The sequence below is a fragment of the Rhopalosiphum maidis genome, chromosome 1, assembly GCF_003676215.2.
Source record: "Rhopalosiphum maidis isolate BTI-1 chromosome 1, ASM367621v3, whole genome shotgun sequence".
NCBI classification, from domain to species: Eukaryota; Metazoa; Arthropoda; class Insecta; order Hemiptera; family Aphididae; genus Rhopalosiphum; species Rhopalosiphum maidis.
In genome coordinates, this window is record NC_040877.1 from 60,961,274 (window position 1) to 60,986,744 (window position 25,471).

The 25,471-nt window shown below is 30.0% G+C and overlaps 1 protein-coding gene across 1 annotated transcript; it reads left to right on the plus strand.

The window, feature by feature from the left end:
- The first annotated feature begins 1,606 nt into the window (after positions 1-1,606).
- Positions 1,607-23,809, plus strand: LOC113551493 (laccase-5-like). The gene is made up of 12 exons (XM_026953764.1): positions 1,607-2,143; positions 18,328-18,489; positions 18,569-18,767; positions 19,087-19,213; positions 19,356-19,563; positions 21,263-21,483; positions 21,555-21,759; positions 21,875-22,059; positions 22,140-22,335; positions 22,491-22,706; positions 22,794-23,024; positions 23,143-23,809. Exons 1-12 carry the CDS (start codon positions 1,993-1,995, stop codon positions 23,289-23,291), a joined length of 2,250 nt encoding a protein of 749 aa, XP_026809565.1. The 5' UTR covers positions 1,607-1,992; the 3' UTR covers positions 23,292-23,809.
- Positions 23,810-25,471: the final 1,662 nt, after the last annotated feature.

Here is a 25,471-nt window from a genome sequence, read left to right on the forward strand (position 1 = left end):
ATAAAATACATTTCATGGATACATTTATATATTATTGACCACAAACTTGATGCGTTAATAAATTACATATAAATTATAATAATAAAAACAGGTATCTATAAATATATATTATATATATATATATATGAAGATATCCAGCGATTGAAATGTAGAACGTTTGACGTGATTATAAATATATATTATATTTGCTTATCCAAAGACATTCAAGGTTAAGTCAAATTAATTTCTATTTTATGTATCCAATACTTATTACTTACTAACTGATTACCATATAGTATTATCTATATATATCTATAATATATGTCAATATGATAAAATTACAGTGTACCTACCTATAATATTTCATTTTGATTCTTGTAGAAGGTATTAAGTACTTAAGTACTTTCGATATACCGGTAGATTTAATCTATTTCAAACACAACATTGATATTATTAATATGTATCATAATATTACATTTCAAGAATCTACTTACAACATTGTTCAATTTTTAAAAATACGTTTATTTGCCTAATACATATTAAAAATAATAGTAAATAATAACAATATATTTTTTATATACATTTACCTGTTTATAATTTCAACATGTTTGATAAAGAACAATTTATAAAAATTCTTACGTAAAATTAAAAAAAAATAGAATATTTGAATTTAAGATAAGATAAATGGTGAGGGGTGTGGGTAAAACATTTAAATATTTTAAAGTTTATTTTTTGTTCTTGTTCATTATTTGATAATTCTACTTTAAAAATGTTTGGAAAAAGAAATCGTATCTTACTTTAAAACTATTAAATTCAAAATTAATCAAAAAAAAATCCCATCATTCATTAACTATAATATAATGATACGAATTACCATTTACCAAGCTATTTTGCTTTATTCTATGTCGTAATTGGTAATATGAATGCATTTAAAATACATTATATTGTTACCTATATAATACAAATACGTATTTAACTACTTGAATGGAAAAAGTAATTTAAATATAATATTTTTCAATAAAAATTTAATTACAACTATAAGGAAATTAAAAATATTGCGAATTCTTAAACTATTTTCTAGTCCATATGGGAGCTCTTCAAATTATTTAGTGTTTAGAATTTTTTATTTGAAATTATAAAATCGCAAAATATGTAGGTATTTAGTTCACAAAAAGTATAAGAATTTTATTTCAAGATATGGACATGACTCGACTGATCTACGACAGTTTTCACTTTTAGGAGCGTCTTAGTTTTGTGATGGTCGCTGTAAACACGTGCGGGTTTATCTATTCAGAATTACACGAATACTCGACATTTTCCAAACGCATACGAATAGCATACCTATTATACGCGTTTACATGATGTAGGTAGATATACCTCTACAACCTTTTATCGTATTATACCAAATACAGACGTTTAAGAAAAAAAAAATGAATAATTGTTATACATTACGTTTAATAATAATAAACGGAAGGCCGACGGAGTTGGGCGATGACGAAGAAATGGAAAGGCGAAGACCGCGGCGCTGCAGCGTGCAAACGGCGGTGGCGGTAGCGACAGCAGTGGCGGCGGTGAGGTCGTTAAAAGAGAGTAGTATCTAGTAAATTATTCGCAGCCAACAAGAAATTCAGTCCATTCGCGAGTGTTGGTCCGACACGAGGACCCGCAGTCTTTCTTCCCGAGTCGAACGGTTTCCGGCCACCGCTGCCGTCGACGCCGACGTAGTAATAATATTATATTAATCGTCCGTCTCTCGTTCGTTGAAAGTAAAACAAAATATATACAAAAAAATATATTTAATTTTTCTTCTCGACACTTAGACGTTATAGTAGCGATAAAAAAAAAAACTAAAGATAAATAGCGATTAAAAAACACGCGCAGTGTCATTTCATGTGAGCTCATCACATCGGTAGACGACCGCCGCCGTCGGTATTATCGACGTCGTTTTTGTTTCATTTCTCTCTTATATAGTTTTCATTTTTATTGGACTGCAGTAGTTACGCTCCCGTGAAAATGAAGCATCATTACCATGTGTGGTGTTTGGCCGTGTTGTCCGCGGTATTATACCTGGCGCCGGCTCCCGCAGAATCGACCATAGTCCTTACACACACCAATATGGAAAATTCCACAATGTACGCTGGGACTAGAGTCAAGAAACGAACAGGTAATAATAATTAGAACCGGTAAATATTATATGCATTTTAGAAATGTATCAGTATAATACGCGCTTGTATACAGTTATTGTGTTATTCCATTTTTATTTGATTTATATAATATGCATATAAATGCAGTGTTTAAAAAAAATTTAAAACGAAAATTAGACTGATTGAGACTAATAACAACGATAATATTATGATAATGATTAATGAGAGTATAAAAAATATTTTACATAAAAAATGTACAGCTGCTTGCTGCTAACTGTTATTGCTCTATGTATAGGTATTAAAATATGCATATTGTAATTAAGGGTTTTCAACTTCATGAACACTCGGTATATATAATAATGCACATTGATCAAATACTTAAGATCGTGCAGTTTTAAGTAGTGATAGACATAATTGTGAATAAAAATATTCACGTTCGTTGAAGTCTCCAACTTTTACAAAAATCAAATTTTTTACTTATTTTAACGCACTCATTTTATTATTAAAAAAAAAAAAAAGTAGAAAATTAGAAAATGAATAATCCTAAAAATATATTTAAATTTATAACCAAACGAGGAATAAAGACATCTTGGTAAGATGATAATATTATTATTCCGCAGTTCGGTGGCGGGAAACGGCGGTCAACGCGATTCGATTTACGATGACATTATAATAACTCGCGATGGTCTTCGAAGTGACATTAACAATAGTATAGGTATTAACATCATAATAATATAACTAGCGGAAGAATTATTTAATTTCCAATATATATATATATAATTTTCTTTAGTACGCATTCAACATCTAATAGTTTTCAATTGTCAAGAACATCATTATAACATAATGTACTATATTAGGTATTATACCTATCTATACACTATTATTTTGCTTGTAATACACATTTAACGAGATGAACGATTTCGATGCGTAAAAAATTTAAATAGAGACATAAAGTGAAAACTCAAGACCACGCGCCAATTTATATTTATTAAAAATAACACTCTGCCTGTGCATTTTATACGTATTATAGTTGTAGCTTGTAATATGATATTATTTTTGATATGAATGTGCCCAAAACGGCATATTATATATTTTTATCGAAAAAGTCATGATATCATCACTGAAAACTACACTTTATCGTTTCCGGGAGCAATTTATCTGCATATTTCTTTTTTTATACTAACATTATTATTATTTTCGTCTGCTGTTTGTTTCGAATTCAAACGACTGGAGGTTTATTAATAATATTATTGTAATCATACAGTGATTATATTGTTGACGATGTATAGTGCCTCGTGCGCAACGTTAGATGATGGCGGCCGTATTGGCCGTTGCTCCGCGCACGGAACAAGCAAATCGGGACTACGCAAGTCACGAGCGAACGGTGCGATCATAATACTACGTTATAGACTTGCATTTTCCTTACCACATAACATTTTCTTTCCATTTTGATTTGTTTCTATGCGTCCATACTCTACGTCATACACCGGCTGGTCTGGCGGTATAGCGCGCCGGGCCTTTCGCGGACCTACCTCGATACCGCGTTACATGCGAATCGTGACTGTCGCAACTAGCCACCAGGTACGCTGCGCCGGGTTCCTTGTGTACATGCTTTTCCGTGTCACGGTCAGAGTCGATATTGCAATCGTTCATATATACACGAGGGTACCGCTAGTGATCCTTGGTGGTCTGATGGGGAATAATGTAACAATTAGAATAAAAAAAAATTTAAAAAAAAACAATTATCGACATGGTTTGACCTAGACCCGGTCAGAGTGTCAATATATTATAAACCGATATTTGCATATTATTACGAGAAAATAATATATATTCTTCGAAAATCCATACAGTGATCGCCGTTAAAAAATATATTGCGGAGCATTAGTAATAATAATTACTATATTATCTACAGCTGCTGTGATAATCGTCACGTATATATTGACGCCGGAGCGATGGAACCCATCGCCGGCTATTGTGTTCAGTGAAAATAGAGACAGAAGTTTGTCGTTTTCCGCAACTGCGTCCCAGTAACATTATTTTACGTAATTGAATTATTATTTTGACCGTTGACTGGTCGTCTAACTGATCGGTATAGTATCAAACCTGCTTTCTAACTAATATACGTATTATAACGACGTTTTTAATGAATAGAAAGTGAATCTGAACAACGGTGAAGATTAAATGTGTCGCATAACATATATACATATGACATATAACATATATAGGCATATAACTCATAAAACAATAGGAATACACGGACATTACACATTTTAGTATAAAATCAAAAACGAACCTGTAAATCCGTTGACACGTTGGTAAACGAATCGGAAAGATATATATACGCCTTATATTAGAGTGCTGAATAGCCAAATAATACGTACAAGTGATCACGGATGTTTTGGATTCACATCATAGACAAAACACGCGCACTTAAGTGGTTTTAGACTATCGATTAAGAAATGGCCAACAAAAAAAGAATATTTTTGAAAACCCTCTTGAACTAATAAATTATATAAGAATTTGCTAAAAAAAATTAAATTAACATTTGATATGCTATTTATTCGTTAATTTTATTTTATTACTGACGAGTGTTTCCTACTTAAATTTCTTAGCTATCGAACCAAACCGAATTTAAACAACGACAAAAATAATATTTTATTTATTAAGAACCACGTGTTATTTCTGATATTTAAAATAATTAAAGGCCGCTGTATAGGATGCATATTTAAAAAAATTATCAGCTTTACGCTGAAATCGCGTTTAAATATTTCTAACCATATAGATACATCACAATATAGTAATATGTGAAAACACATAATACCATTGTCACGAATCGCCAATCAAATTTAAAACAGCATTTAAATGTTATATGGGTACTTACCGCGGAATGCACAGTTCCTGCTGCACATAATAGTACATACACGTTGCACGTTTAATAAATTACTTACACAAGTATTATTATTTGTGAAAATATGTAACTATCATAAATACGTATTTAAGTCGTTATTATTTTAATGTTACCTGTATGATGTTATGGCGTTTAATAGTATAATAAGACGTCTGTATAATGATAATTTCCAAGGTAGATAAAATATAATTTATTAATTTTACTTTATAATACAATTATTATCACCAGATTACTGGGGAAAATAACCATGTCCGAGTTATTAGAATTAAGTAAACATGTTGCTTTGTTTGATTGCGCGTGTTAAATTGAAATGTAGGTAAGACCTGTGTTTTGATTTGTTTTATTCAATACCTAAAACATAATGATACACCAATTGTAATTATTATTTTTGACTTGGTGCCCGCGTAATTGTCTTACCATGCGTTGAAGACCCGGCCACTTTTCTTTTCCTTTCCGATTCTATTATTTCTGATTCTGGCCCATAGTCTCGTAGACTATTTTATATGAAAAAGATAGACCACTCCTCAGAAAACAGTCGAAACATAAATGTAAAGAAATATCAAATACTTTCATTTTTTTTTTTCATCAACTCTATTTTCTGTATTTATATAACATACCTTGGTATATATATATATGATTATTATATATTATGTGTATGTATAATATTATATATATATATATATGATATATCAATGTACATCATATTTTTATATATATATATATCAAGTCATAACATAAACAAGGATCACCAACTGTGAAGCTATGATTGAATTTCCGTCATGACAACAAATTAAACCCGATATAGCATTATATGGCATTTATAGTCGCAATAGAACTCTCATCAATTCAATACCCCGTGTATTGTACCCGCATATGTGCTGCAGCAGTATTTTTAAATTCCGTTTTGAAGGTGAATCCAATCTTCGTCAAAAACCTGAATAATATTTACGGATATAACGCTCACCGCTGCAGCGGTGAGTCTGCGGGTCAAAGGTCGCGAATCCGATACATTTTACCATGAACGCTAAATATTTAGGGCAAGGATATCGCATTGTTGCTGTGAATGATTTAACATATTATTAATCATTTTGTGTGATATTAACAAATACGAATTTCACAAAACACGCGTAAACATGCAAACAAATAGCTAAGGAAGATGAAAGGAAATTCGTGAACCTAAACCTAATATTTTGTCTGTATCATCATATTTAATACGAATACTATGATATATCCATTATCCGCATAAATGAATTGATGATAATGAACTAAATTATAAAATGGGTTATTTATTGAAACGAGGTTGCACTATGATAATAGTATTGAGAAAGAAAATCAATTGTCATTTTCACACGATTAACTGCGGAACAACGTAATGGTGTGAAATATTGTGAAACGTTACTCCATCGTAGGGTTAAGGTTTGATTATCAGTCTATTTCGCTCTGTCGTCAGCACGTGTACTGATACTGATAGTTTTATTTTTTGTTAATTATCTATTTACAAATAATTCCTAATCGTTTTCGCCGTTCGTTGACACATTATCAAATATCCATCTTAACCGCGATTTACACAATTATTATTGTAGGCAGCTATAATAATATAATAATCATATTAATGACGGACTGTAATGCGATGTTTACTCGCCGCGGAGACTTAAACGGTCGTCTCGTAATCGCTATAATCTGACCTTATAATATATACTACATAGTTTTACACTGGTGCATAATACATATTATTATATACTATTATGAACTGGCGATTATTGGTCATGATAAATATTATTAGAATGTTGTATGCGATCGCGCGCATGTTTACATGTGTTTAAATGTATTTAGTGCTTACTTAAACAAAACACACGGTATTATAATGTGTGTACGGTGAACACGTCTGTTATTATATGTGCTATGACCACGTGCGTGAATCTTTTCCCAACTTATAGTCAATTCTAATGCATAAAGGTAACGAATCGATTGTGACCGATCGAGACACTACAATATATTACATCGATAAACGATTTAACGCACTTTTGTTTTCTGTTCAATCGGTTGTCTTTGACGTGCGTTTAAACGATTCGCCATGGATCTGTGGACAGTTAATGACAGTGTCAATGTTTGTTTTGATAGAATATATTATGGATAATAATGTATTATATGTAACGACAACAAGTACACTATGTTTGCCTTGAACATTCCACGGCAAATTTTACGCGTATTATGAAATATTTAGGTGCTAAAAGGCACACGCATGTTCGTTATTACTTATTAATGTTATTGTTGTGCACTTCTGCGGATTTGATCTAGTATGCGTTACAAACGAAATGTTTTTTTTTTTTTTTACCAACAAAAATATTATATTTCAGAATAAAATTATGTATGTATGCACGTGTGTATGTATATATTTGTCTATTTTCTAGTACTCTAGATGTTGAGCAATCCGACAAAATGTATTTTAAATTTGTCAAGCCCATTAGTTATTTGGATACCGTACCTATATCTATAATATTAATATTTCAGTGTAAAACAACTATATTCGTACGACGATATAGGTATACGGACGACAATATTATACTATTCGCAGTTTAGTTTAACAATTTTTATACTTCTATATCGCGTAGTTTAATAATATTATTTTCTTTGAGAACATTAATATTGATATTAGATATACCGTTGTCTACAAATGGGAAACTACAAAACCAGTTCCGTCGCCATGTGCTATCGTGTAGGATCACTTATACTTGGCATGGACGGCATTAACCGTTATAACTTATAATTATATTATAATTTATAATATATTCATTATAATTTATAATATATATATAGTATGAATTAATTATAACGACTAAAATGGATTTTTTTTAAGATCATTTCAATATTTCACTTATTTTTATAATGACATTTAGGAACACATAATTTTCTAACTGAATATTGGAGTTTACATCACACGAATTATATCATCTTAGATTATTTCATGAAATTAAATGATAAATATTACATTTTGACGAAATAAATATTATTTTGATTAAATATAAAACTGGCAAAATGCATTAACTTAATCTTAAGAGATAATAACTCTTTATTAAAAAAGCGGCAGTAGAATTTTGACAACAGACCCGTTTTACAGGTACCTAGTTATATTAATAATATTCAGTTATACACGATTACTTTAAACTTTTTTTTTTTTTATTATTAATACGAAAAGAAATTCTTAACGTACTTAATATGCAAGAACTGATAAAATAAAACTTTAAATTCAAACCATCCATTTATTAATTATAAAAAAAAAAAAAATAGCGATGACACGTATATTTAGATACGTTAGGTTTAATCAACTTTTAAATCATACTAAGTTACCAATTGATACGAATTAGTTATAATAAACTATTACATATTTTTAAATGCGCGTGTACGAGTGAAACATAAGCGTGTGGTGTGTGAGTGCACGTGTTTGTTTGCACGTGTACGGCATGTGCGTGTGAGTAATATATACAGAAATATGCGATAGGTGTATTCAGTTTAATCGTTTTTGTATATAAAAAAAATATACAGTTATTTTTAATACTGGTGAAATGCTACGACCAGGTGCGTACGTAGGATAATTTTGTTTCAGCTAAGAATTTAAATGAACTCGAAAACCATCGAAGAAAGTGTTCCGAAACCATAGGCCATTAAATTTTGTGCCATTGCGGTTTTATTTTATATCTTTATATATATATATATATATACCTACGCTACTAACGTAATAACAATAATAACGTCACATTGGATAATCTTCGACATAGCTTCTGCATTATTTACTGATATACGACACAACAATAGTTTATATTTTACACTATATTATATTATTCAGTACTATGAATGATTAATGTCAACATGTCTATTCAAATAACTATTCTAAAACAAATTGAAACGTATTATTGGTATGAATATCCAAATAAACTAACATATTGTATGTATAAGAGTGTTTTTTATAATTTAAAAAAATTAACAGTTTCACCGATTATATAATTATATTACCTACCTATTACGGTAAGAGATAAGAAATATAATTTTAATAAAGTTAGATAATTAATTATAATATTAATTAATAACCAACATAATATATTATTATTTAATACTGCTGATTAAATTATTATATAGCTTTAAAACGTTCAACTCAATGCACAATACCTAATAATAAAGCGTATAAATATTGGGGTATAGTCTACAAAATAATGACACGAATAAAAAGCAAAATACTGAAAAAGAAACACTTTAAAATACTATATCGATTTATAAAAAAATACATATCATCAACTCAGCTTCTAAGAATTTATTGAAACGTTTTAAGAGTACTTTACTGAGTGTTCCATCACGTCATTAAACCGTGCAGATTACTTTATAGTTTTTATCGGTATAATATGTAATAATAATGAGTAGTCTGCGTTATTACGGAGCTTTATCAAAATATAACCAACAAGTTATAAGTTTATAACAAAACCTGAATTACTTGTAATTACAAGAATTGCTGAACTTATTTATATTAAAATGTATAAAAAGAAGAATCGTTATTAATATTATAACACAAACATAATAATGTTTGACGTAAAAACACTTAAATGCATTATTATAACGGTGCTCGGGAAAAATTTTTTCATTTTAATTTCTTTGCAAGATTAATAAACTTTATAATGATATTGAGTGAGAGTTAAAGCAAGTTTTGAGGCTTAAAAATGACGTCAATAAAGGGAAAGCACAATGAAACCTGAAAAATGTTCAAAACCTGAATTAAAATTCTACCATGGCGGTCAGTCGTAAAAGGTGCCCTACAATGTTTTTTCGCTTATTATTGAACGTTTTATTTTTTATTTTCAATAACATTTAAAATCTCTCTTTTTTTACCGTCACATGTATCGTTTGTTGCCAAATCTTATTTAAAATATTTCATATTATCATAACCTCCATTATCAATAGTATACAAAGTCTAATGTAAAAATAGTAGCATGATATAAAATTGTTACCAACAATGAACTCTACGGAAACAATATATTTTATAAGCATTATAAAATAGTAAAATACAAATGAAATATATTTGTGTGACGCCAATATAGTTTTACAATACTTCATTGGAGTAATATAATATGTTCAGCGAATAATGTATCTTATCTAAATAGCACTATTAGCATCGATCATTGTAAATTTGTAATACTTTGTTGTGGGTCAATTGCACAAACGATTCCTAAAAATACATACTTTGTGTGTAATGTTAATGTCTATTATCATTGATTTTAGAACTGACGAATCTGTTTTTGCGTTTCGGATTTTCTAGTTCTATAAGTGTATAATAATAGGTATCTAGCTAGACATTTTTCTTATTTTCATTTAATTTTTTTAGAAAAGTAAAAATTGACATTACAATATAGTTGCAACGGCCGTACAACTTAATAATTTTGTAACGTATTAACTCTTAAATTAAAGACAGTTTTTGTATTTTTAATAAAAAAAAAAAAAAAAATAATTTTTGGCGCAGTCGCTGTATACCGTAATTGATAAACGCCGATTTAAATACGGTCTTAAACAAAACCACCCAAAAATATATTTTGTTAAATTTTCTATTGTGGTTTGCATTTATACACATAAGTTGATACGTGTGTCTCTGAAGTAATTAATTACCAGTAATCCCGCTGCGCATTTGATATTACCCGTGTAATTGCGTATTTATGGTACTATCATTAAATATACTGTATTGTAATATCTTTTCTTAACGATTTAAAACAAATAACCACAATACAATTCCTAATGCCGGTCAAACATATCATTAATTTTCACCGGTAAGCGGTTCATATTTAAAGAGGACAATTAATAGATACAAAGATAGTGACATCAAATATTAATGATGGGTTCAGGAATGGATTGTGGACTGTATGAACTATCTTAATAAGTAGGTAATCCGTTTTTGAAATTTAAAATCATTATATTATTATTATAAAACGTACCAAGTGCATACGTGAAATTTGATGTTAAGTTTTTAAACGCTGAAACAATAACTGAAATTCATCCATGATGAATAATTTTTAAATAAAATTAATACTAAGAAACATTATCGTTTAAGAAATATAGTAATATATAAACATATAATAACGGTAACATAAATTCGTATAGTATATAGTACCTACCTATAGTGTTGCACCTATAGGTGTATCGTTATAGTGACAATATTATAATAATATAATGCAATAAAATATTATTAAAACGTATATCACGATACATATGCATTTGGTAAGTATAATGATATATACAAGTACATAAAAATATATTAAAATATTACATATTTAAGTAAGCACTTTCACTAAAGAATTTCTCAAAATAACATAACATTATTCTGTAAAAAAATATGTTTGAATAAAATAAAACAATACGTACGGCCGATCAAACGGAGAGATAAAATATTATGAAAGCAACTACATAGGTACCTATAAGCTATAGATAGGCACTAAGCAGGTAAAAGATACATTTATCACGAATATGAATAAAAACTAAACCGTTTAATAGATTCGTTGCAAAATATGCTTTTTATTATTATTATTATTATTGCATTTTTTACCAACAATTTAAAGCTATATCAGCTTCCGTTCGGTTGCAACATGATATTTTCTACAGCTATGATTAACCTGGAGAAATTCACATTGCCCGGGTGCCGCGGTTCGATGCAAGTGAAACTAATCACGTATGCCCCTGCCGCTAGTCGTGGGTGCCAATAGGAGTGTGAAATTTGGCGTGTGGTCAAAGTACACATTGATCGATGGATGTCCGATGTCACTGATCGATTGTGTTTTCAGAGTGGAGGTCGGGCGAGTAGGGGGAGAGAGAAATATCGAATAAACTGTGCCGGCTATTGAATAGATGTGATTTTTATTTTATTTTTTTATGTACATTTTCGGAATAGTAGCCAAGTCACGATTTAATGGAATTATACAGAACGTGTGAAACTTGTTATTACTTTATATCTACTTTAAAACATCGACAATTCGGATTAGAATGTCCCTACCCTACATGTATACAGTTCAGATACTTAAACATTATATACTGGGCACCGTTTTTTAGAGTAATTTTAAAAATATTATAATAAAATTAAATATTGTTATTAATTTAGTTATTAACTCGTACGTTAAAATGTAATAATTTCAATTCAAATACATTTTGATTAGATATTACTACGACTGATTTTAAAAACTAAGTACATAAATATATTTAAAAATTAACATTGATTCATAACACGTTTAGGTTCAATTGGAATAAATCAAAACATTTCTATATGATATAAGATAAATACACACCAATCCTTAACTAAATGAAACATGTAGGTTGAATAAAAGTAATAATATTTTATTATGAAGCATTACAAGTTATTTATTTACTAGTAAATGAGAATAAACACTATGTAGAACAAAAGGTAATTCATCATAAATTCATAACCGAATACTTAATATTGTAACAAATTTAAATTTTGTATAACAAAGTACAATATACATAATACGGTTGAATTTATAAATAAATATTAAATTTATTTATATGCCATCTTGAAAAACCAATAACTTTATTTGTTTATTTTTTTAAACATAATTCGGGTACGACACGCGTCCTGCAAGACATCATTTTATAAGATTTTTTAACGTTATTTCGAATTAGCTACATTCGAGGGCTGTTGTACAAATCTAATATAAATGCTTAGAAAGTTTCAAATACGATCGACATCCGGTTTGTGCGGTTAAATAAAAATGTAATTAATGAAGACTAAAACTATATCTTTTGTGAATGCTATTAATGTACAGCTATAGTAATCAGTACTCGTTTATTATAACATGTCATATACTAGTATAGTAATAGTGATAAATAATTTAAAACGCAATATAGATAACAACTTACTGTAAATAGTCTAAAAACTAACTATTTTTGTAACAAAATAAAAGTATACTTTATACTAAAATGTTATAAAATGCGAATTACAATTTTTTTGTATACATGGCCATGCAGTTTATTACAATTTTATTTAATTATTTTCCACTGGCTTTTATTTAAAATGCTATTCGAATGGGTACCTATATCCTATACACTGTAATTCGTAACAAAATAGGATTTGTTCATGCCAATACTTACATTTCAAAATTGTGACGCGTATATTTATATAACAAATTACATATTTCGATAGTATATATCTTATAGGTATAGGGAATTATTTTATAAAACCAACAATGATATTCATAATTATTATAACGACTCGCGACGGACGAACACAACATAAAATATCAGCTACTATATGTTCTATACACGCGATAGGTAAATAGTATTTGAAATAATATTATATATTATGTATAAAAACAAAATTAAAATTCCTAAATCACTGAGAGCATAATAATATTATTTTCCGAATAACTATAGGCGTAAAATTAACTAATTTATGGTTAATGAAATCCATTAATTTATTGTTTGGCGTAATACAATTCTTAACGCCAAGGCTGAAAATTTAATAAAACTATAAATCCATAACAAAATACATACAAAAAAAAAAATTATTTTATCAAATTATTTTACGTTTATATGATATTACAAAATCAAATATTATACATTGTATAGTATACACTATACACCTTTCAACATTATAACAATACTGAATTCAATTATTTTTATTTAGGTACTAACTATAATTATTATGATTATTATTATACTATACCGTATTGTATAGTGTACGAATATATTATCCATATAATATACTAATAAATTAGTAATTTTTGGAATTTGACAAACTCAGTGTGTGACCGTAACGAAACTTTTAGAACACTGTTTTCACGTCGCCAAAGAGTAAATAAATTATCCAAACAAAATCCTCACGGATCGGTTTGAAATCTAAAAGCCGTAAGTTCATGATCGTTATATAGACTGACGAAAATAAAAAACTTCTATGAATTATTAATACATTCGGAAATTATGCGGACTGATTCGTGCAGTGTAATGATATATTTTTCACATCATAAAATGGTTGTAGACTTTTCTACATAATGGAAAATGATGGTTATTTTCTTTTAAAATAAAAAAAAAAAAATACGCGCGTCTTTGATTTCTACACGTCCGAACCGGATTTCGTGTTATTTTTTAGTGATGCCATTTGCTATTACTGTGGCAATTTACTATCTTACGATAATAAGACGTTTTGAGAGTATTATAGAAACCGTCGGTCGTCCTCTACCGTTAATTACACAATTTCACTATAGGCGCGTGCCCGGAAATTTTTTTTCTTTTATTTATTACTATCATTTTTATATTTATATAGCAATAATAATCTATATTTATTTTAAACTGGTCAAAAAGTCGTTATTACTAGCAATGTATAAAATTCCGGTTAAAGAAGAATGCAAACATACCAAAGGAAAAAATTTCACTGTATTTCTGTTTGCTCTTCTAATAATTAATATCTCAATTTTAAACGAATGCCCGCCCTGTGGATAATCGTCCTGCAGCCTTCGCACCGTTTCCAATATTTTTTATAGTTAACTGTACAATAATTTCATATTACACATTTTCATAATTTATATACCATATTATGTAAATACTATGATAATTAATGAATATTTCTTGGATCTCAAAATTAAATTATTTTATAGATACTGTATACACAATACACATATATCACGATTCCCGCTAAAATCGATTAATATTGAACTCTGAGAAGTATTACTCATTAGTCATCGAATACGGATAATATACAATGCATAATATTTTGTTGGTCGGGTAACTAACTGAATATGAACAGCTAATACGTATATTATTTTAATAGAGAATTAACGCAATGTAGTTTGTAAATACATCTGAGTAACTATGTAAATTGAAGACAATCGAGTTGTTGATTGAGGCATGAATTCAGTTTCAATTCCTGCTTTGTTCGTTATAAAAAACATTAATTTACAACATTTAAAAAAAAAATACAATTTTAAGATATAAGATGAATCCGCCCGAGTTTACTTCGCAAACATCCGGAGTTAAACAACGAAAGCAATGGGATAATAATACAACTTATAGTAATAGTGCGCAAGTCAATCGTTTGTTTACAAAACAACAAAACTGGGAAATTAATATGAACAACAAAATAGTTAAGAAGAAAATTGATGCAGCAATGACAAAGTCTAGACGCCCTAGATCTTCATTTCAAACACCAGCAGGAAAATCTAGTACAGCTATAAATCAAGCAAGGCAAGCTAAAGATATACTAAACGCCAATCAAAAAATGGCCGCCAGACTAAAAAACGTCAAGTCTACAATCAATAAATAAATGCTATGAAATTGTTTACCCTTATAACATGTTACAATATGCTGTAATGATATTTTCCAAAATATTAGACCGTTTTAAAATATTATTAAAATTTTAAACAATAAAATCTTATTCGCATTATAGCATTACATGAATTTGTCTTATTTGAGGTCAATAATATTTTTATGACGATTCGTTAAAATTTCTACGTTTTAAAATTAGTATTCGTCAATTTTTCAAAAATGCGGTTAATCAAACCAATCTCACTTCGAAATATCATATTTATTAATTGTTTCATCTATCGAGGAACTCAAGTCCAATCATGCCATGGATCTTTTTCGCTTAACTTTCATCGGGTCGCGTATTTATACAAACAATAATCTTAAATCACTGTGCTGTGATCTGCGAATAATAATAATATTACGATCTAGTTTTTACGACAACTCCATTTTAGTAAAATCTATTACAAATTTCTATTGCAGCCTAAATTTGGATTTCAATCTTGATCTTTAATTTTTAACGGAGTATACCATATAGGTGTATATTGTATATGATTTAATATGCGTATATATTGTTCTGTTTTACATAACATATTTAAGAGTTACGATATATAAATGCAATAACAATATGAATTGTACACTGAATAAATAACAGCACCATAGTAATAGTCAAGCATGTATGATGACGTACCTATTCCGAGACAAAAATATCAAAACGATTACAGCGCGGGGTGAGAGATTGCGAGATTTTGATTTCCGGGTTATGCGAATATCAGCCCGTGCACAATAATTGTCATTGTAAGGAAATAATAATAGTCTATTACGCAATCGAAAGATAAATAATATATTAACATAATTATGATAATAATGAAAGGTGACGAATGAGATAATATGTTCATTATTTTAACCACAAACGGTTACGAATTAGATATATTTAAACGTTTTTAAAACCAATACAGACCTAATATGACATAGTATTATAACATTTATAACTATACGCACTACTTTATCACCGAATTTGTGTGCAATTAAAATAATAGATTAAAAACAAAACCTTTTTGATCTACATTCAATAATTTGAATTATGACTGCAGTAAATGATAAGTGGCAAAGCGCAAAAATAAAAACGATCCTCTTTGATTTGAAAACAAATAGAAAACTCAATTATTCATACATTTAAAATGTAAAATAAATCATTAAACTTGTTATAGCTTCTTTGTCGATACACTAATTTCTAATATAAGCTCTGCCCCTGTAATATTTTTTTCCGAGCTGTGAGTTAACTCTAATAAAAACAGCTGAATAAAAATAATAATACAATCACTATATTATATTATTAACATTTTAAACATAATTTAATATACATATTATTGTGATCCTTCATCAAATACAATATTTTAAATTTATTTCTCTTCGAATAAGCACTCCACACTGTTTCCCCACGATTTTTGTATTGGGAAAATGCAACGTACAATTGCAGACCGTGAATAAATAATATTTGTAATATTATAACGTATATTTTACATATTGCATGTGACAAATAAAAAAAAAATTTTAATAATAATATATGTACTGTATTAATTGGTAAAAAAAGGTAATTATTTGACGAAATTATTTCTTAAAACTTTTAATAATATTATATTATATACCTAGCCGTCCTAGCCACAGGTGTGTATTACACTCGTTTCAATATATAAAAAAAAAAAAAAAAAAAACTGTACGGAAATATAACAAAATAATAATATAGGTACACAATAATGAAATATTACATGGTATTTTCGTTATCCCGACTGGAAACTTTTCTAAAACATTTTATGTTTACAGCTTGTTTAATTCATTTTTAAATTTAAATAATTGGTTCTAACCGTTAATTTCAAAGCGTATAAATTATCAGTAAATTATTTACTATATACTCGAGTAAGTGATTTGATTTATGATATCTTTAAATTAATAATAAATATCTACTTGTCATGCGTTTTTTTCTTTCAAACCATATTATACTTATTACTTATACAGTATTTAGTGTTTATTTGTGAATAATAAATTATTAACTGAAAAAAATAATATAATATACGTGTCTATCAGGAGTTCTTTTAAAAATTAATACCAATGATACGATTGACTTTTAATTCAACAAATAGTTATAAATTATAATAACTATGATAACAATAATATTTATTGTCCGTGTTTCGAAATCAGCAATATAATACCGTTGCGTTCAACTATAATGTGTTTTTCAACGTAAATTAAACCAACTGGAAGTCGTGTGCGGACAACCGCGTTCTTTCGGGGTTGTAATCGTATATCAGTTGATCTCGAATAATAATAATAATTTTGTAATAAATCACTTGCGTGTGTATACAAGCGTATATGGTCATATTATAGATATTATTATATATTATTTGAATACGCAAATACAATATTGCAAACGTTAGACTTATTACGACAGTAAACGGTTTTGTATAGAACTATTGAAACATTGTTTGTAATGTGTGTATATTATATAGGTACATATCCTTTATGCCCGTAACATTCCGATTACCTTTCATACACATATAATGTATATATACACCTTATATATGTATGTATGTTTTATTCTTGTTCACGTTTTAGAACGTACGTTTTAGGAAATACAAACACCAGTTAATCCGTAACTCGTGTAAGCAGGATTACAATTAAATTACTATTATGAATGGAAAACCTAAATGTTTTTTTTTTTTTTATATAATCGATATTTTTGAGCAATGAAACAGTGCGTTTATCTTTATACATACATCGGACAGATAAACCGTATTTTTCGTATTGTTACGATAATATTGGTTAATGGCTCGGTTTGTAACAACAACAAAGCATTAAATCGTTTTTCTTTTTAAACATAGAAATCGTGTAGGCGTACACTACATGTATACATAGAAGAATACTAATTGTATTTTTTACGTCTCAATGAACTATGCATACGCACCATTATTTGTTTACAGCACTTCGGTTATTAATAATCGTATAATTATTATTTATGTTCAGGAGGTGAATCGAACGATCAAGCAACTGCAGAGTCGTATTGGACACCGGGACATGTTCAAAACGCACAAGAAGATGACTCGGCCTATGTTCGGCCAGAAGACTATTTCCCGTCGGCCCACGGGCTTGTACAAACTCATCCAGCCACATTCTCCGGGTTTGGAAGTGAGTGATCTAAAAAAATCAACATAATAATAACGAATATTTTTTGATAAACGTGTTGTTTTCTTTTTCTTTTCAAAAGGTATTTCTGAACCGTCGCACGGTAATCTGCCGCCGTTGGGATATTCGTCACTAGACTTCGACAAGAGAGGTCTCGAAGAATTGCGTAAGAACTCTGAACTTTCGTCACCCGAAGAATGCGCGAGAGCTTGTCGCGAAGGAGAGCCACCCAGAATATGTTATTATCATTTCACCGCAGAGTTATACAACGTACTGGGAGCGTAAGCATCTAACACTATTATATCATTTCGTCGTCTCCGGTGTCGTACCGGTCCCCATACACCTATGAGTACGTGTAACTTATCATTAAGCACATTAAAAACGGAACATAATAGACGTCACTCGCTCTATACCTGTACATACGCGCGTATATATTTATAGGTGTTCTAATAAACGCGTTACAACATTCCCACCGTCGGTTTTCGATTTAGTGATCCGTTCGTTATCATCATCATCATCATCATCATATTATTATTATTATTATTTTGCCACGTTTTAAACGGTAACACACATTTCTTTTGTTTGAACATAATAATATAGAGCTTGTCAAGTGTGTACGCCAAACGCTACCAATTCTTTGTGGAGCCATTGTCAGTGCATATTAGCTGACGGTGTCGAAAGAGGAATGTTGGCTGTGAATCGTATGTTGCCCGGTCCAAGTATACAGGTATATATTGTAATAACACATGTTGACGTACATATTATTATTATGTGTTACGATATCGTACGTCATATTGTATTTTCTTCTCGACGTGGTTTTTTTATTTGTTTCACTCACCGTTCCTTTGTATTCCGCGCGCGTGTTACAGGTCTGCGAGGGAGACAAGGTCGTCATCGACGTGTTGAACCACATGCACGGTATGGAATTAGTGATCCATTGGCACGGACTTCACCAGAAAGGAACTCAATACTACGACGGTGTCCCGTACGTCACCCAGTGTCCGATTCACGAAGGAAACACGTTCAGATACCAATTCGACACCAACAGCGGCACGCATTTCTGGCACGCCCATTCCGGTAAGTCTCGAGTTGACCGTCAAAAACACAACTCGACAACTCGTCGTAGCAACTCGTATGGTGTTATTTGATTTGTAACGCACTCGCATAGTGCATACAATGTGCATCGTGCTCCGGTCGCGTCTATATAACAATAATAATATGCACTCGACGTGCGATATAACATTATTTACCTACGCGCCACTGCGCCAGTATACCATAGACAGTCGATCAGGATTTACGATTTTTTGTTTTGAAAATAAACAATAGGCGTACCGTGCGTATTATGCGTGATCAGTTCAAATTCATATTAAAAAAAAAAAATAATAATATATAGTTCGGGTATTCCTGTCCGGCCGGCCGTGATTCACACACATTAACCCAGTTCTAGTTCCACGATATAGTGTCTACACATTATGTAATGTAGTAGTAGTAGTAATATTAGTAGTATAGTATACCTGCCTACGATTTAGTGAAAGTCATTATATTATTATCTGAACAAAACCACTTAAATTAAAATGTTTCAATCAATATCAGACTAAAAATGAAGAGTCACTTGTAATAAACGGTTTATGGACAAGAAATATAAAATATGAATTTCCAATAAATTTAAATGCAAAATGTGATTTACACATATAGCCGAAAATAAAACTCTCAATCTACAAAAATATGCAGTGTTCTAACAGTGTTTCAGATATTTTCCACCAGTTCGTATACACTAAATTAATTTATTACATTTGAAAAATATAACAAACAGTTTAATAAATCAATGGAAATATGACACATACGTATATTTATACATATTATTTTATGTGGTACATGTAAATTGTAGGTATATAATATAATATTTCTTAAAAATTGTTTATAAATAGACCCAAGTCGAGGGAAATACTTTTGAATTATATTTGTCTACAATAACATAACTTTCACAATCGTTAAATAAAATATGTTAATATAAATATAAAACCATATAATAATTTGATAGTTAGTACCATCATCAAATACTCGTTCATTCAATTATCTTCACTTTCTTGTGTAAAATAATTAACATAATCGCTATCCATTATGAGTTATTTAAAATTGTACAAAACAACTAATAGTTATATAAGCCGAATAATTCGCAATTAAATAATAATAGTGTCAAATGTGAATATTAAATAGCATGTTATTGTGTCATTCAAATTAAAAATGTTATTTTCTGCCTTTATTAAATCGAATTTAGTTGAATATTTTTTGTGCAAAAATTAAATTCGTTATTATAATAATCTGAATATTTGATGATAAAGGTGTGCAAACGTTAATTGCCTGTTCGAATACCGACCGTCAATTTTAATATCTATGAAATATGCTCTGTTGGTTGGTTCAGCCGTTCAATCTCAGACGACCATAAAAGGTGTTCGAATTACTATTCACATTTATTATTTCGTTACAATGATTCAATCTTTAAGCCATAAATTTTCATATGACATATAATGAATATGTACAAATAAAATTCCGGTTACATAATCAGTTTCTTAAAAGCAGCCATGGGCCAGAGAGGCCCATATTATATACATTATATTGTATATATTTCTTAATGCAATTGTATTTTTAATTATAATATAACAAACATACACATTTTTTTTCGCATACTTTTTAGTGAATGAAATAGTTGTAGTATGCTGAAAAACTTTTTTCTTATCGCTCGATATTTACAAACGTTATTATTACATTTGTTTAGGACTTCAAAAAATTGATGGTATCTACGGTAGCATTGTTGTACGACAACCGCCATCGCAAGATCCCAACAGCCACTTGTACGATTACGATTTGACCACACACGTGGTACTGTTGTCCGATTGGCTCCACGAAAATGGAATGGAACGATTCCCGGGTAGATTAGCTGCAAACACCGGTCAGGATCCCGAGTCTCTATTGATCAATGGCAAAGGACAATTCACGGTGAGTGCGGATAAATAATCTTTTTTTTTAGATAACAATGGACAGTAAAATACCTTGCTATACGATTACAGGACCCCAACACAGGATTCAGTACTAACACACCTTTGGAAACTTTTACCATCACGCCGGGTAGGAGATACAGGTTCAGAATGATCAACGCCCTAGCATCCGTCTGTCCGGCCCAAATTACCATCCAAGGACATCCGCTCGTGCTAATCGCTACGGACGGAGAGCCTATACAGCCGGTGGTCGTCAACACAATCATTTCATTCTCGGGTAACGTTCAAACCGATTAATTGTTTTTTTTTTATTATTATTATTATTATTATTTATCACGCGTAAAATGTCGAGTGTTTTGTCATAATATTGTATATCTCATTGTGACCTGTAGGAGAGAGATACGACTTCATCATTAACGCAGAACAGCCCGTTGGTGCCTATTGGATTCAAGTCAGAGGTCTTGGAGAATGTGGTAATAAACGCGTGCAACAATTGGCCATACTCAGATATGCGAGAGGACCATATCAGCCGAAATCAAAGGCTCCTACTTACGATGTTGGTTTACCTCAGGGTGTTGTAAGTGAATATTGATCAATAGCCACACAGTGAATACCTGCGATATGATTTTAATTTATCTACGATCTATCTTGCAATAGGTAATGAACCCGTTGGATGCTGTTTGTGATCGCCCCAGAACTGATGCCATTTGTGTGAACCAACTGAAGAACGCCAAAACTGTAGACAAAGGTCTTTTACAAGAGAGACCCGACGTAAAGATATTTTTGCCATTTAAATTCTTGTTCTACAGGCCTGACGAACTTTTCCAACCGCATCAATATAATAAATACTTGGGTGCGTTAAATTTATTGTAATACAATATAACAATCAAAATGTTAATAATTGATTAAGATGCAATATTTAATAATTTTGATTGAATATTACTATCTATGTTTATTTATCAATAATTTGAGCAAAAAATATTTATTATTTGTTTTTTTAATTTGTAGTGGCTCCCGGTGGTGGAGACCATGTAATCAGTTTGGTGGATGAAATTTCTTACACCTCTCCGGGATCTCCGATGATCTCCCAGATCGATGATATACCTCCAGAATTATTCTGTAACGGCGATAACAAGCCAGCGAATTGTGGCAGAAATTGTATGTGTTCGCACAAAGTCGATATTCCTAGGCACGCCGTTGTGGAAGTCGTGTTGGTCGACGAAGGTAATTTAAACGTTAAAATAACCTCGCAATACAATAATATACAAAATATGTCAAATCTACATTGTCGTTATTATCGTTTTTCTCTAGTCCAACAACCAAATCTGAGTCATCCGTTCCATTTGCACGGTTACTCGTTCAACGTCATCGGTATGGGAAGATCGCCCGACAAGAACGTCAAGAAAATCAACTTGAAACACGCTCTTGATCTGGACAGAAGAGGACTTTTAGACAGGCATTTCAATTTGCCACCGCTCAAAGACACGATAGCCGTGCCCAACAACGGTTACGTCGTATTCCGATTCAGAGCCGACAATCCAGGTAAACGTCGTCGATTAGACTGTTAGACATGCGCGTCGCGCCAAAATAAAATAAATATATTAAACAGTATATTTTATATTGATAACTCACCGAGTACAAACGTTTTACTCGTTCGCAGGCTACTGGCTGTTCCATTGTCACTTCTTGTTCCATATCGTGATCGGTATGAATTTGGTGCTCCACGTCGGGACACACGCCGATCTACCGCCGGTCCCCGAAAACTTCCCGCGCTGTGGCGACTTTTTACCTCCGGTCAGTGTACACTGATCACGTTGTTCATAACACACGTCAGTTCAAAACTAAGTGCTCATATATGTAACGCAATGCGGTAACCACAGTTATAGAAGCGACAAAAGAAAAACATGCGCGAATGTTTTTTTTTATTTATTTTATTTTAAACGTATATATATATATATATATATATATATATGTGTGTGTGTGTGTGTGTATGTATATATATATATATATATATATTACATTTTTGTACCCTAGAAATAATGTGTTATGCCATAACGAACATATATTATTTAAATGTGTTATTATTAGTCACTTGTTCAATTGTTTTTTTTTTTTTTTTCATTTTAGTGTAAGTCATTTCACGATATTAATTATATAATGTACATGTATATAATTTTTATATCTAGCACGAAATTATCATTTATTTCTGTCTTGCCTCTATTATTATATACGTTTGAAGTTTGAAACTCATCAATTGCTTGCCAATATTATGTAAACCGTTTACTTTATATATATATATATATATATATACAACACAATACAATATGCTTAATACTACTTAATTCTATACGTCTAATTCATCTTGTAAATAATGATCTATATAATTAGTAGATTCTAGTTAATTAATGTTTTATGAATATTATCAATGTATAAATTAGAATAAAGTTATGTTTTAATGTAAAAATATATTTTGTACTATATTCTTTTTGTGCTATATAATAACAAAATCATTATTTTCTTTCACTAATTTTTATAATTAAAAATATGTCAGTTAATTTTAAATCTATCTTTGTTTTTTTTTACGAATAACAGCCAATCAATTTAATACTAAAAAAAAATACTTTGACACGTTTTTCAATAGTTAAATAAAATCAAAATCATCTTTTTTTTTTAATCGGAATTATACACAATGATTTCAAACTAATTCAAAAAATCTATGTTATTTCAATAGTTTTATATAAATATGAAACACACGTTCCACACATAATATTAATACGATGATGGACTTTTTACATAACAGTAAAATACAGATTACATCATTTAATCATATAAGAATAATATTACTATCTATTAAAAATATGGAGACACTTAGGTGCTAACATCGATTAAATATACATACATATTTAATCAATTATACTATAGATATAATATGAACCAATTAAAAACCTCATTTCTTATATGGTGTAATGGTTAAATTATTAATTATTATAGTATGTTTGATGTCTACATACCTAGTCATCACTTCATCAGTATCGCGGTCGCATTGTAAGATATGCGGTGACAAAAGAAGCGTGCCTGAAAGTGGTTTGAAGTTGATGTATAGTATTCACGTTATTCACAACTTTATGATGAAATTCGATTCAAATAATGATTGAAAACCCTGCTGTATAAATTGTAATAAAACTGTTATTTAAAATTACAAAACGAATTGTCAATCATTATGTTTTTACGGATAGGCAAAGAAAAGAAAAGTGTTATTTTTCATTTTTCTTTATTTAGTAAATCAATACTAAACAAATAAAATAATCACATGCGTATAACCATAAGTTTAAGGCTTAACTAACACGACACCAGCAGTCGGCAGTCGTATAACATAACGTCGCGATACCTACGACGGATGATCAAATAATTATTTGTAGAGGTATTCATCATCATCATTTATTTTTAAGCTCAGGTCACCAAATTAGCTTACCTCAATATACTACATTCAATCCTAGGTTAGGTTAGGTTAGGAAATATATTACATTTTTTTTTTCGATGATTTTCATCATACCATTATTACGGTCCATCGGCGTAGTAGGTAGACTACTAAAAATACATTTATATCATCGCTCCGATGTAGGACCTTCCTTATACGATTTTCAGGACTGTTGAAACTGGACAGTACAAACACATATGTATTTAATTAGAATATCGACGTGGAAAGGCTGTTAGGTTAGGTTTGGTTAGGTCATTATGTGCTTAGCAACTAATCATTAGTATGTGATGACTATAATAATGTAGGGCTCACACTCTATACCATGTGCATAGTTTAATTTATTCTAAATGTACCTTGGTAACGTGTTATAAACATGTTTCTATCTGCTAATGGAATAATTTGGTTATATTTGTGTTTCTTTAAATGACTTAATGACTAGAAATCCACTTAATATCGTGATTTTAATGCTAATAATTCATTAAATACTTCTTCAAATTTCGCCAATTTTAAT

Bases quoted from the DNA above. Each gene is read 5' to 3' on its own strand.
- LOC113551493 (XM_026953764.1), top strand. From the start codon at position 1,993: ATGAAGCATCATTACCATGTGTGGTGTTTGGCCGTGTTGTCCGCGGTA. The intron at 18,490-18,568 runs GTGAGTGATCTA...TCTTTTCAAAAG, and splicing joins CACATTCTCCGGGTTTGGAA to GTATTTCTGAACCGTCGCAC. The intron at 22,336-22,490 runs GTGCGTTAAATT...TTTAATTTGTAG, and splicing joins TCAATATAATAAATACTTGG to TGGCTCCCGGTGGTGGAGAC.